General features: G+C 45.5%; 1 protein-coding gene across 2 annotated transcripts in view; it reads left to right on the plus strand.

The window, feature by feature from the left end:
- Positions 1 to 12146, plus strand: part of TM6SF1 (transmembrane 6 superfamily member 1) — a 78817-nt gene that overhangs the window by 7138 nt on the left and 59533 nt on the right. The window contains exon 3 of one of the 2 annotated variants that reach the window (XM_040342604.1): positions 3292 to 3389. The exons of the other annotated variant lie outside the window; for it this stretch is intronic. Coding sequence (XP_040198538.1) covers positions 3292 to 3389 — 98 coding nt within the window. The remainder of the gene's footprint in view (positions 1 to 3291; positions 3390 to 12146) is intronic. 2 annotated transcript variants of the gene reach the window in all.

Consider the following 12146-nt stretch of genomic DNA (forward strand, 5'->3'; position numbering starts at 1 on the left):
GCTCTTGCCTCTCAGGGTTACGTCGGCGTAGCGCATATGAGATGCGCTACGCCGACACAAAGATGCGCCGAGCTACCTGAATCTGGCCCTTTATGTCTAGAGGAAAAAAGATTTCATAAAATTCTAAATACGAAAAGGTTTCTTCACAGTAATGCCGCGTACACATGATCGGAATTTCCGACAAGAAAACCGTGGATTTTTTTCCGACGGAATGTTGGCTCAAACTTGTGTTGCATACACACGCTCACAGAAATGTTGTCGGAAATTCAGAACGTCAAGAACGATATGACATACAACACTACGACGAGCCGAGTTCAATGATTCCAAGCATGCGTAGGATTTTTGTGCGTCGGAAGTGCATACAGACGATCGGAATTTCCGACAAGAACTTTTCCCGTCTGAAAATTTGAGAACCAGCTCTCACATTTTTGCTGTCGGAATTTTCGACCAAAAGCTCACATCGAACTTTTCTTGTCGGAAATTCTGATCGTGTTTATGCAGCATAAGAGCTGTGAAAATGTGGAATAGACTCTCTCCAGAGGTGACTCTGGCCAGCTCAGTAGATTACTTTAAAACAGGTCTGGATACTTTCCTAAATGTACAGAATATAACTGAGTACTGACATTTATAGGTAAAGTTGATCCAGGGAAAATCAGATTGCCTCTCCGGGGATCAGGAAGGAATTTTTTCCCCTGCTGTAGCAAATTGGAGAATGCTTTGCTGGGATTGTTTGCCTTTCTCTGGATCAACTGTGGGTTAAGGATTGTGTTTATGGAATTGCATTATCATTATTTATTTTTTTGGTTAAACTAGATGGACTTGTGTCTTTTTTTTAACCTGAATAACTATGTAACTATGGGCCAGATCCTCAAAAGGGATACAACGGCGTAATTGCTGTTACGCCGTCGTATCCCTGTTTCTAACTATGGAACTGATCCACAGAATCAGTTTTCCATAGTTAGGCAGAAGATCCGACATGTGTAAGGGACTTACACTGCCAGATCTTAGGATGCAGTACCGCATCCGCCTCGGGTATGCAAATTAGCACTTTACGGAGATCCACAAAGCTTTTCAGCTTCGTTTTTTCTCCGTAAGTTTTAGTTTGCAAACGCAAAATTAGGGCTGCTTTTACAAAGTGTAAACTGTTTACACCATGTAAAAGCAGACCGTTCTGTCCAGCGACGCGATTTTTTTTTTGTTTTGAATTTTTTTTTTTTCGCCGTATCTTTTTTTTCTTCCCGACGCAACTTTATTGACCCGTCGCGATCCACAAAGCTCGGCGTAACGTAATTTCGCGCTATGCACGTCGGGAAAATGACGCCACAAGCATGCGCAGTACGGCCGGCGCGGGAGCGCGCCTAATTTAAATAGGAATCGCCCCCATGAAAAGAGAAACGCCTTGCGCCGGCGGAATTTAAGTTACACAGCCAAAAATTTCTAGGTAAGTGCTTTGTGGATCGGGCACTTAGGTAGAAATTTTAAGGCAGTGTAACTTAAATGGGAAAATTTACGTTACGCCGGATCTTTGTGGATTACCCCCTATGTACATACCTACGGTTTCTGTCACCATCTGTTTTAATAAAAATAAGTACCATTTACTCCATCAGCTGTTGCAATTTTGACCTTTAAAAAACGTCTGTATCACTTGCTGCCACATCCATATTAAAGTGTCTGAATTTTCGATTACAGTAGCTTTTCAGTTTTCACAGCGGCATTGTTCTTACTTTCTAGTTAGAGCAATTCGAAAATTCACATATACACAATCACAGTGCTTCCCAAATATCCTAAATATAAATTCTCACTGTGTCCATGCCTCACTGTCAGGGGAGGGCTGGCAGCCTTAGGCCTGGGGGGCAAGTCCAGTCAAGTGGCCCATAGAGCGTGGAAAAGTGATGTATTGAGGAAAACAGTCTAAGATTTTTCATGATCACAAGAGTCCGCACAGAGGCCCCCCTTACATCAGAGTCCGCACAGAGGCCCCCCTTACATCAGGGTCCTCGTGTCTGTGCAGAGAGAGAAGGGGATGTCAGCGCTGGTGTGAGCTGAGGCTGAGCTATGTGTGAGACGAGTGTCAGCTCTGCAGCCATCTACTTTGGAGCTGACACAGGCACGGTGCACAGTGGGAGGTGAGCAACGGCCATGACCTGTGTTAACTCCAGCAGGCATATTCCTGCTCTGCAAAAACAGCATTTGGTAGTGGCATCCGGTGGCTGTGCATAGTGTCACCAGCCCGGGGAGAGATTTTCACCCTGCTCACTGTGTCCATGCCTCACTATGCCCATGCCTCACTGTGTCCATGACTAGACTGACGTTTGACATGGGAGTCTATGGAAGAGGTGCACGGGTTTGAAAAATCGGTGCTCCCCAGCCTTAGGTACCCTAAACAACAAACTTTGCACACTTGTAGAGGTCCATTGGGGCTACATGTGTGCCAAGTCCAGGGGACCTACGACCGGCCGGTACCGTGTCCCCAAAGTCACCGGAGAAATTACCATTTAACATGGGAGTCTATGGAAGGGATGCCCGACTTTGAAAAATCGGTGCTCCCCGGTCGTAGGTCCCCCGGACAACAAACTTTGCAGAGTGGGGCTACATGTGTGCCAAGTTCCGGTACCGTGGGCCCAAAGTCCGGGAGATCAGGCGCAAAAAGGTGACTCGAGTATAAGCCGAGGGGGGCATTTTCAGCAAAAAATGTGCTGAAAAACTTGGCTTATACTTGAGTATATACGGTAATTGACCTGTGATCTCTGTTTCCTAAATTGCCCCATATTTCCACATCCGTGATCAGGTAGGTCTAGTAACGCTTTTTTTTCTAGTTGGTGCATTTACCATCTGACCCATGAAATTGTCCTGCAAGACATTTAGGAACTGGCGAGATGAATGCGCAGTTCCTTCGACCCAGTCTATGTCTGGATAATTAAAATCCCCCATTATAATGACACTTCCCATTCTTGCCGCTAATCCAAATTCTGATAGGAGGTCTGCCTGTGCCTCCTCCCTCTGGTTAGGGGGTCTAAAGCATAGTCCCAGTATTACTTGCCCCTTAGTTTCCTCACTTAGTAGCTCTACCCATAAGGATTCCACCTCATCCCTTGCTCCCTTAATGATGTCATCGCTCAAATTCACTTGTACATCATTTGATATACAGGCATACCCCTGTAAATTGTAAAGTGCATGCACAGTGTTAGTGTGACATCTAAGTGATATCTTTACCCATCTATAAAATGTTGTCTCCATAATGTTTGTGTTGTTTTCTTTACTGTAACCATCATGTTGTTTTTGCTTTTCTAGTATATGCGGTATTTGCATTTACCAGCGTGGTGGGTCTTATCATTGGCCTGGAACAAGATGGAATCATTGATAGTTTTATGACCCTATATTTAAAAGAGGTAATGACAGAGAGTTTAGATATGTGCATAGCTGTTCTATACATTTATGGGACATGATAACTGTTCCCTTTTCAAGCAAAATATGTTAAAGCTGTATTTTTTTTCCAGCATGTTTGGCATCATGCCTTACTGTATACAGTTTTCTTAAGCAAATCCATTTGTTGTCAATCTGTTGCAACGTTCCTTACCTGAAGATCCTGACATGATTAGCACTTTCTGTTGTAGGCTTAAAGTGCAAAGCCTCTACCTTGCAATTAGCAACAGTGGGGTAGATTCAGGTACATTTGCGCATTTTTTACAGAGGCGCAGCGCACCGTTTTGCCGCTGCGCCTCCGTAAATTACCTGCGCTACGCTCGATTCACGGAGCAGTAGCTCCGTAAATTGCGTGGGCGCTCCTGAAAAATGCCTGGCGTAATCGTGCGTAATTTAAATGATCCCGTAGGGGGCGTGGATCATTTAAATTAGGCGCGTTCCCGCGCCGAGCGTAGTGCGCATGCTCCGTCGGGAAACTTTCCCGACGTGCATTGCGGTAAATGACGTCGCAAGGACGTCATTTGCTTCAAAGTGAACGTGAATGGCGTCCAGCGCCATTCACGATTCACTTACGCAAACGACGTAATTTTCAAATTTCGTGACGCGGGAACGACGGGTATACTTAGCATTGGCTGCGCCTGCTAATAGCAGGGGCAGCCTTACGCAAAACCCGACGTACGCAAACGACGTAAACTGCGTACGCAGGGCGCGCGTACGGTTGTGAATCGGCGTTAGTATGCAATTTGCATACTCTACGCTGACCACAACGGGAACGCCACCTAGCGGCCTGCGTAAGAATGCAGCCTAAGATATGACGGCATAAGGAGCCTTATGCCAGTCATATCTTAGGCTGCAGTCGGCGTATCGAGGTTCCTGAATCAGGAGCATTCGATACGCCGGCACAAGTAAGCAATTGCGCTGCGTAACTATGGTTACGCAGACGCAATTGCTTTTTGAATCTATCCCATTGTTGTCAGCCTGCAGTGTGCAGCTCTGCCTGCCTGGCAAGCATGGGCAGACCGGATTGGCAGTCCCATGGCCAGTCTATGAGGTGCACACAGCAGGCTGACAGCACTGCTACTAATTGTAAGGCAGTGGCATAGCCCAGCCATAGATTCGAACCGTGTATGACCGATCAACTTGGGTACAACCAGCCAGCTGGATCTTACATGCAATTATCGCTAGCAACTGGTATAGCCGCTAGCAATAATTGCTGTTTTCTCCCATCGGGGGCGGCTTCCCTCGCTCCTCAACAGGAGAATGCAATGACTCGGCAGGAGGGATTCCTATGTCAGCACTGTCTATGTTGATGGGGGAATCAAGCATATTTCTTTCCAGAAACCCGAGGTTGCAGGAAAGTAATTTGCACTGAGTATGGCCGGCTTTAGCCTTGTCAACCTCAACAGCAAGGGATGTTACTGCCAAGATCTCCAAGTTAGGAACTTTGCAACTGATTCACAATAAATGATTTTCTTGATAAAAACTGTGTAAACAGATTTTGTGTTTTACATACATTTTAAAAGCTCAGCATAATTACAAATTAATAAATCAACTTATGATCAGCTGAAGTGATGAATCTGATGCCGCGTACACACGATAATTTTTCGGCATGAAAAAAAACGTTGTTTTTCAGCATGTCCAAAAAATTACGTTTTTCCAACTTAACCGTTAAAAACAACGTTGCCCACACACCATTGTTTTTCAAAAATGATGAACAAAGCGCGGTGACGTACAACACGTACAACGGCACTCTAAAGGGGAAGTTCTATTCGCCTTTAGGCTGCTTTAGCTGATTCCTTGTTAGTAAAAGACGATTTGTGCTTTTTTGTCTGTTACAGCGTGATGAATGTGCTTACTCGATTATGAAAGGTAGTTTTACCAGAATGAGCGCTCCCATCTCATAACTTGCTTCTGAGCATGCGCGGGTTAAAAACGTAGTTTTAGCCCACAAACGATCATTTTTTTACAACCCGAAAAACGACAGAAACGACAGAAACTGAAAAACGATGTGCAGCCCACACACGATCATTTTAAATGACGTTTTTAAAAACAACGTTTGCTTTTATGCCGAAAAATGATCGTGTGTACACGGGATGAGAGTAAAAAGGTAATTGATGTGTTATATGTGCATATCGCACACCATACTGAGTGTTTTCAGATTTGTTGATGTGTTGGTGGATTGCCATGGAATTGTATTGAATGACGATCTTATTAGTACAATGTGTGATTAAAGAAGAAAAATGTAGTGGCATCTGTTGTGTAAAAGGTGCTCAGCAACCATATAATTTCCTTCAGTGCCAAGACAATACATTCTTAAATGTTACTGTTGGACATTTCTAATCCAATTCATGGATTTCTGAGAAGTCAGAGGACCATGTAGCAAATTCATGTTTTTCAGAATGCAGGGTGAGCGCAGTTTAGAGATTGAAGAACCAGGAATACATCTTTATTGCTTTCCACTAATTTCCACTAATTTATCTTTAATATTTGGTATCGCATTACTTATAGCTTTAACCACTTAAGCCCCGGACCTTTAGGCAGCTAAATGCCCAGGCCAGGTTTTGCGATTCGGCACTGCGTCGCTTTAACAGACAATTGCGCGGTCGTGCGACGTGGCTTCCAAACAAAATTGGCGTCCTTTTTTCCCCACAAATAGAGCTTTATTTTGGTGGTATTTGATCACCTCTGCGGTTTTTAGTTTTTGCGCTATAAACAAAAATAGAGCGACAATTTTGAAAAAAAATCTATATTTTTTACTTTTTGCTGTAATAAATATCCCCCAAAAACATATATATATATATAAAAAAAAAAAATGTCCTGGTAAAAAAAATCGCAATAAGCGTTTATCGATTGGTTTGCGCACAATTTATAGTGTTTACAAAATAGGGGATATTTTTTTCCCTACTACTAATGGCGGCGATCAGCGATTTTTTTTCGTGACTGCAACATTATGGCGGACACTTCGGACAATTTTGACACATTTTTGGGATCATTGTCATTTTCCCAGCAAAAAATGCATTTAAATTGCATTGTTTATTGTGAAAATGACAGTTGCAGTTTGGGAGTTAACCACAGGGGGCGCTGAAGGAGTTAGGGTTCACCTAGTGTGTGTTTACAACTGTAGGGGGGTGTGGCTGTAGGTCTGACGTCATCGATCGAGTCTCCCTATAAAAGGGATCACTCGATCGATACGCCGCCACAGTGAAGCACCTGGAAGCCGTGTTTACATACGGCTCTCCCCGTTCTTCAGCTCCAGGGAGCGATTGCGAGGGGGTGGCTAGAAACTAATAGCCGCGCCCACGTCCCGGATTGCTCTCCGCGGGTTACCGACCGCCGCATGTACCGGGGGGGTTCGGATTGGACCCCCGACCCGCGGAAAGGTGGGGACGTACATGTACGCCCATATGCCTGTACGTGCCATTCTGTGGACATATATGTACATGCGGCGGTCGTTAACCGGTTAAACTGTATAGTGGCATAAACAAGTGTCAAAACCAAGTGCATCAAAGCCTGATATTAAAGTGTGGTGGGGGGAGAAATCAAGATCCAACAGGGGGTTAAACTCTGCACCATTGCACCCAGAACTGAATTTTTTTTATATTGAGTTCCTCCTAAAAGTGTAAGTTGACCTCCAGCGAAATTTTCCAAAAATACCCCTATGCAATGGATTATCTTCTGAATAGTAAATACCTGTGCTCCTCCTGTTTCAAATTCTGCACCTCCTCTAATTACATATGCAGAGGTGGGGGGGGGGGGGGGCTCTCTCGATCCCCCTGCACCCTTCCGCTCACTCCAGCCAATTCAAACTACCTGTTTGCAGTGCGCTTTCTCCATCTTTAGCTGCAGCAGTTGAGCTCAGCTGGAGAAGAAGAGAGCGCATAATGCAATTTGAATGGCAAGACAGAGGAGGATTGAGGGGCCAGCAGTTTTTACAGAGAGGCTCCCCAACAGTTGCATGTGTAGCGCCTGGTTACTTCAAAGTACCGGTGCTATTTAAATTTAGAGAGGGATCAGAGTGTAGTTAAACTCTGATCTGGTTAACATTTTTAAATTGTGTCTGTCTCAGCTTGCCTGTGCTGTGGGCTCATTCTGTTGTGCTGGGGTGTTCTTCCCACCCCAGTGCAGTAGATGGCAGCAGTGGAGTCAAGGTTTGGGTGCTCTTCCCCAGCAGCCAATCAGGAGGGCTGAGCCTCGCTGTGCATGCTGGGGGAGGGTATTTATGGGGCAGACGCCATTGGTTCTGGGTCTTCTCCGTCCAGTGTGGCACCCACCTTTAGGGTGACCATATCACGGCGCCCGGCGTTATTGCCTACCTGGCCGGGGCATGCGTGCCACGTGGTGTTCCTGGTTCCCGGGACCATGTTGGTCCGGAACATTTGAGCAGCGACGGGGACCCAGTGATCGACTGGGTTCCCACTTCTGATGATCCCAAGCGGTATAGCTGTTCGGTGGGGAGTCCATCTGAGGAGCGCCAATGAGAGGCTGGCGGTCCAAAAGGATTTTGAAAAACCACCGGGGATCAAGGTAGCCGAACACTGAAGGATTGATCACCTGTCAGTCGGTACCTGGGCAACGTTAAGAAGGAGATCCTAAGGAGGATTGACTCCGTAACTGCAATCAGAGAGGGCCTGTGGCAGAGGTGTCTCCCTGACGTTCATATCAGGAGGGTCTGTGGCAGAGACTTTATCCTGCAAAGGTTTGAGCGATACTCTAGCTGCCAGGTCAACGAGAGAGGCCTGCCCGGGTACGCTATTCCCACTCAGGCAGGAGTGGTGCAGAGAAGTGTTGCACTTGGGAGCAGGAATGTTTCCCTATTGCTACGCCTGAATTTGCTATTCTCCTTTCTTTCTTCAACTCTACTTTCCTCACCACAAGTTTAGTTGTTTTTACCCGGCTGGGTAATAAAGAGCACAGAAAAGACACCTGTTGCGGACATTCCTTTACTATTGCTATATGGTAGGGTTGTCCCGATACCACTTTTTTAGGACTGAGTACAAGTACCGATACTTTTTTTTATGTACTCGCCGATACCGAATACCGATACTTTTTTTTAAATGTGTCCCCAAATGCAGCCATGTCCCCCCACATATGCAGCCATGTCCCCCCACATATGCAGCCATGTCCCCAAACATATTGCAGCCATGTCCCCCATATAACCAGCCATGTCCCCCACATATCCAGCCATGTCCCCCCCACATGCAGCCATGTCCCCCCATATCCAGCATTATCCCCCGTATATCAAGCCATGTCCCCCGTATATCCAGCAATGTCCCCAGTATATCCAGCATGTCCCCCGTATATCCAGCAATGTCCCCAGTATATCCAGCAATGTCCCCAGTATATCCAGCAATGTCCCCCGTATATCCAGCAATGTCCCCCGTATATCCAGCAATGTCCCCAGTATATCCAGCAATGTCCCCAGTATATCCAGCAATGTCCCCCGTATATCCAGCAATGTCCCCAGTATATCCAGCAATGTCCCCAGTATATCCAGCAATGTCCCCAGTATATCCAGCAATGTCCCCCGTATATCCAGCAATGTCCCCAGTATATCCAGCAATGTCCCCAGTATATCCAGCAATGTCCCCAGTATATCCAGCAATGTCCCCAGTATATCCAGCAATGTCCCCAGTATATCCAGCAATGTCCCCAGTATATCCAGCAATGTCCCCCGTATATCCAGCAATGTCCCCAGTATATCCAGCAATGTCCCCAGTATATCCAGCAATGTCCCCAGTATATCCAGCAATGTCCCCCGTATATCCAGCAATGTCCCCAGTATATCCAGCAATGTCCCCAGTATATCCAGCAATGTCCCCCGTATATCCAGCAATGTCCCCAGTATATCCAGCAATGTCCCCAGTATATCCAGCAATGTCCCCCGTATATCCAGCAATGTCCCCAGTATATCCAGCAATGTCCCCAGTATATCCAGCAATGTCCCTAGTATATCCAGCAATGTCCCCCGTATATCCAGCAATGTCCCCCGTATATCCAGCAATGTCCCCCGTATATCCAGCAATGTCCCCAGTATATCCAGCAATGTCCCCAGTATATCCAGCAATGTCCCCAGTATATCCAGCAATGTCCCCAGTATATCCAGCAATGTCCCCAGTATATCCAGCAATGTCCCCAGTATATCCAGCAATGTCCCCAGTATATCCAGCAATGTCCCCCGTATATCCAGCAATGTCCCCCGTATATCCAGCAATGTCCCCCGTATATCCAGCAATGTCCCCAGTATATCCAGCAATGTCCCCCGTACCTGTTATGATGCCGCCGCCGCTGCCACGTTAATCACCGCGGCACGGGGAACATTTCAGACAGCTTTCGTTTGAACAGCTGTTTTCCCCGCCGCGCTGTGTATAGAGACACTCACCCTTGCTCACAATTGGACAGATCCGTCCAAGGGGGAGTGTCTATGCGCGGCGGGGAAAACAGCTATTCAAACGAAAGCTGTCTGAAATGTTCCCCGCGCCGCGGTGATTAACGTGGCAGCGGCGGTGGTGGCGTCGGCTGCGGTGGTGGCGGCGGGGGGGGGGGGGGCGGGAAGTATTCTATTTTAGCATCGGCGATATTAGCAGGAGTACGAGTACTCCCGCTAATACTCGGTATCAGTCCCGATACCGATACTGGTATCGGTATCGGGACAACCCTACCATTCACCCTTAGAAATTCGGAAGAGCCACGAGGTAAATGTGCCACCCAAAACAAACCAGCAGCTCCTCCAGGGGAGGTGAAACATTTAAAAGAGTGTACTATTCAGAAGATATGGAATTGCATAGGGGGCTTTTTGGAAAATGTTGCTGAAGGTGAACTTATACATTAAGTAGGAATTACATTTTAAATATTTTTCCATTCTGAGTTTGATCTCATGCTGAATCTTGTTATATTCCCCAACTTCCAGCTGCAATGTAACAGTTAGGGTCCAGCTGTGAGACAAACTTATTTATTTTTTTATTGGAAAGCATTTTCCACCATTTTCAGTTACATGATAATGGCAGTCTGCTCTGCAATGGTAAAACTGCGGTGAGATAAAAGCAAGTGTCAGAGCCAACAGTGAGGATCAAAGCTTAAAAGAAAGAATACTTTGGTATCCTTTCAATTTAAATCTCAGTTACGCACCTTGGAGATTTGATTGGATAAAGATGTACCACTCGCAGGGGTAGGCAACCTCGGCACTCCAGCTGTGGTAAAACTACAAATCCCATCATGCCTCTGCCTCTAGGAGTCATGTCTGTGATTGTCAGGGTCTTGCAATGTCTCTTGGGACTTGTAGTTTCACCACAGCTGGAGGGCCGAGATTGCCTACCCCGATGTAAAGTATCAGTTAACCATCCATAAGGACAAGGCTTCTATCGTTTGCAATGATTAGAGAGTAATGCCGCGTACACACGATCATTTTTCGGCATAAAAAAAAACGGCTTCTGAAAAAAAATTCGAACATGCTGCATTTTTTAACGTCGTTTTTAAAAATTTCGTTTTTCGGTATGTAAAAAATGATCATGTGTGGGCAAAAACGACATTTTAAACCCGCGCATGCTCAGAAGCAAGTTATGAGACCGGAGCGCTTGTTCTGGTAAAACTAGCATTTGTAATGGAGTAAGCACATTCATCACGCTGTAACAGACAGAAAAGCGCAAATCGTCTTTTACTAACAAGGAATCAGCTAAAGCAGCCCAAAGGCAAATAGAAGGCAAATAGAACTTCCCCTTTAGAGTGCCGTCGTACGTGTTGTACGTCACCGCGCTTTGTTCATAATTTTTTTAAAACGCTGGTGTGTGGGCAACGTCGTTTTTAATGATGAAGTTGGAAAAACTTCGTTTTTTGGACATGCTGAAAAACAACGTTTTTTTTCATGCCGAAAAATACTCTTGTGTACGCAGCATAAGTCCCAAAAGTGAAGGGCAACCCCTACAGTTCGCAGAGTTTCAAGGAGCACACAGCTGTAATTACAGATTTCACTTGCGGCATCACCTGCTGGTGAAGTTTGGAAAGACCAAACTGCAATCGTTTCTCGTGGAAATTGCTGTACATATATTTCCCTTTTAAGATTTGATTCCATCAAAGTACAGAGAGGAGGGTTTTTACTGTTAGAACAATAAAGCCCTGTACATGCGATCAGTTTGTCTGATGAAAACAGACCGATGGACTGTTTTCATCGGACAAACCGATCGTGTGTGGGCCCCATCGTGTTGTTTTCCATCGGTGAAAAAAAATAGAATTTTTTTTTAATTTTTCCTATGGATAAAAAAACGATAGAAAAAAACGATCGTCTGTGTGGAAGTCCATCGGTCAAAAATCAATGCATGCTCAGAATCAAGTCGACACATGCTCGGAAGCATTGGACTTCATTTTTCTCAGCACATCGTAGTGTTTTACGTCACCGCGTTTTGGCGCGGTCGGATTTTTGACTGATGGTGTGTAGGCAAGACTGATGAAAGTCAGCTTCATCGGATATCCGACGAAAAAATCCATCGGATTAGATTCCATCAGATATCCGATCGTGTGTACGAGGCTTAAGAGTGTGGAAAGTGGGGACAATTACATATCTAATTATTTGGGAATCTCATAGGTCATTTTTTTCCTATGCAAGTTCCCCCGTTTTTTAAATCTCCTGTGTTTATTAATTACCGTATTTATCGGGGTATTGCGTGCTCCGGCATATAGCGCGCACCCCTAATGTTGACCCTAAAATCCTGTTGAAAAAAAACCATTTTATT

The sequence above is a fragment of the Rana temporaria genome, chromosome 3 (genome assembly GCF_905171775.1).
Source record: "Rana temporaria chromosome 3, aRanTem1.1, whole genome shotgun sequence".
Lineage (NCBI taxonomy): Eukaryota > Metazoa > Chordata > Amphibia > Anura > Ranidae > Rana > Rana temporaria.